Source organism: Aphanomyces astaci, assembly GCF_000520075.1.
Source record: "Aphanomyces astaci strain APO3 unplaced genomic scaffold supercont1.37, whole genome shotgun sequence".
Taxonomy (NCBI): domain Eukaryota; phylum Oomycota; class Saprolegniomycetes; order Saprolegniales; family Verrucalvaceae; genus Aphanomyces; species Aphanomyces astaci.
Window position 1 is genome coordinate 201,131 of NW_009798300.1, and position 2,056 is coordinate 203,186.

At 54.6% G+C, this 2,056-nt stretch overlaps 1 protein-coding gene across 1 annotated transcript; it reads left to right on the forward strand.

Moving 5' to 3' along the window:
* Nucleotides 1-727: 727 nt before the first annotated feature.
* H257_11931 (hypothetical protein) lies at nt 728-1,810 on the forward strand (the record flags this gene model as incomplete). The annotated part of the gene is made up of 4 exons (XM_009839010.1): nt 728-976; nt 1,010-1,156; nt 1,222-1,706; nt 1,765-1,810. 4 exons carry the CDS (start codon nt 728-730, stop codon nt 1,808-1,810), a joined length of 927 nt encoding a protein of 308 aa, XP_009837312.1.
* Nucleotides 1,811-2,056: the final 246 nt, after the last annotated feature.

A 2,056-nucleotide genomic window follows, 5' to 3' on the forward strand; every position in this document is an offset into this window, starting at 1 on the left:
CATTATTGGCGGCTATCGTTATGAAATCATACACATCGACGGCATCCACAACCTTTGGGCGGATATGATGAGCAATTGGGGTCAGCCGACACCAAGTCTGGCGACCAAGCGGGTCAAAATACGTCGGGGCCATGGCTGGTCAAAGAAAGTCAAAACACGCAAAGTTCCCCCACCGGAACAACCAAAACTGCGACCGCTGGACAAGGACTTTGGGTGGCCATGTGTGGTGGACATCCGTCACGTCCAAGACCAGCATGGCAACGACAAACCGAAGCGAGCTACCGTGGTGGACGGACTATGGCAAGTGGACGAGCGGCTATGGATACCGGGTGCGGCGAATGGCCTGATCCAACGGATCATGGTCGTTGCCCACTGCGGTAGCACCGGGCACCGTGGACATGCAGCGCTGGTGGCTACTATCCGCCGCCTGTTCTATGTCGACCACTTGGCTGACAGGGCCAGTGACTTCCTCCGTGGCTTCTTGTTGTGCCCTCATGTAAAAGGGGGAAGGGTGGTCCATCGACCATATGCTCCGAGATGGCACGCGAAAGAACGCAACGAAGGAATCCACTTCGACTACCACTACATGGGCGAAGCGTTCAGCGGGAGCTAAGTACGTGCTGGTACTCGAAGACGATCTTACCCACTACTACGAGCTCATTGCTGCGACGGACCCACCAGCCAAGTATGTGTGGATGCCCTGGTGGACTGGACGAAGCGGTTCGGAATGCCACGAGTCTGGGTCAGCGACCAAGGAACCCATTTCGAAAACGTGGCCATGAAGGCGCTAGCCCACAAGTTCAAGGTCCATCATGACCTAACCTTGACCTACTGCCCCTGGCGCAATGGAACGGTGGAGCGAATGAACCGCGACATCCTTCAAGTGATGCGGGTCATGCTGCGAGAGTACCAACTAGCCCAACAGGAATGGGACTACCTATTGGCAGTGGTCCAAGCCAACCTCAACCAAACACCGGTAGCATCACTGGCGAGCAAGTCGCCGATGTAGCTGTTCACGGCTTTGAACCCGGCGACTCCCCTGGATGTCGTTGTGGTGGGCATGAACAAGGAACTCCGAGAGAACGACTGGACGGTTAAGGAGATCCCCAAAAACCTGGACAAGCTGCGTGCTAGCCTGCAAGTCATGCACAAAGAAGTCCTAGACAAGAATGCGATGCGCGCGGCGAAAGCGACCGAGAAATACGAACAGTGCAACGTCAGCGAAGCAACTATGTGCTCTGGTCCCGTGTCGACGAACGCTATCACCCCAAGCTGCTCGTAACCTGGACGGGCCCCTACCGAGTCAAGGAAGTGGGCGAATTCTCCGTCGTTTTGGAGCACTTGGTGACCCATGAACTACGGAAGGCGCACGCATCAAGAGTCAAGCTCTACGCCGAAGACAGCTTTAAAGTGACCGAAGAGATCCTTGAACACGTTTCCGAGCAAGGGATCATGCTGAAGGTCAAGTCCATCGCGGGACACAAGTTTGTCCCGGATGTGAAAGACTTCATGCTGGAAGTGCTTTGGGAAGGTTTTGAGGATATCGAGTCGTCATGGGAACCCCTGCAGATGCTCATGCATGAATGCCCAGCCGTGGTGAAGAACTACGTGGAAGGCGTGAAGACAGCGAGCGAAGGCGATGAAGCGAGCGAAAGCGAAGAATTAGCGAGGCCCAAGTGTGTCCTGCGGGACATGGCTTGGCTGGGGTGTTGTGGTGGGCGACTTAATCTAAGTCCCGCCATGACACAGGTGGTCCTCAACCAGGGCCACGGGGTGCCGACTCTTGGCGAACCGACACGAAAAGGCATAGTATTACTAGTAGTAGTACTAGGACGTAGAAAACAGAACACCTGTCCCAGCCAGCTGCCAGAATCTCACTCTTGGTTCTGCAACGCCGTGGTAACATCAAGTCAATCAAGTGTGCGGTTTGCAGGGAGTCGGCACTCCCCCATTTGGTTGTTTGTGTTGGCACTGGCGTGGGAAACAACACAGTACACACAGTACGTCGATTGATTCGAAAAAACCATGATACTTTACTTGGTCGTTGTATTGAAAT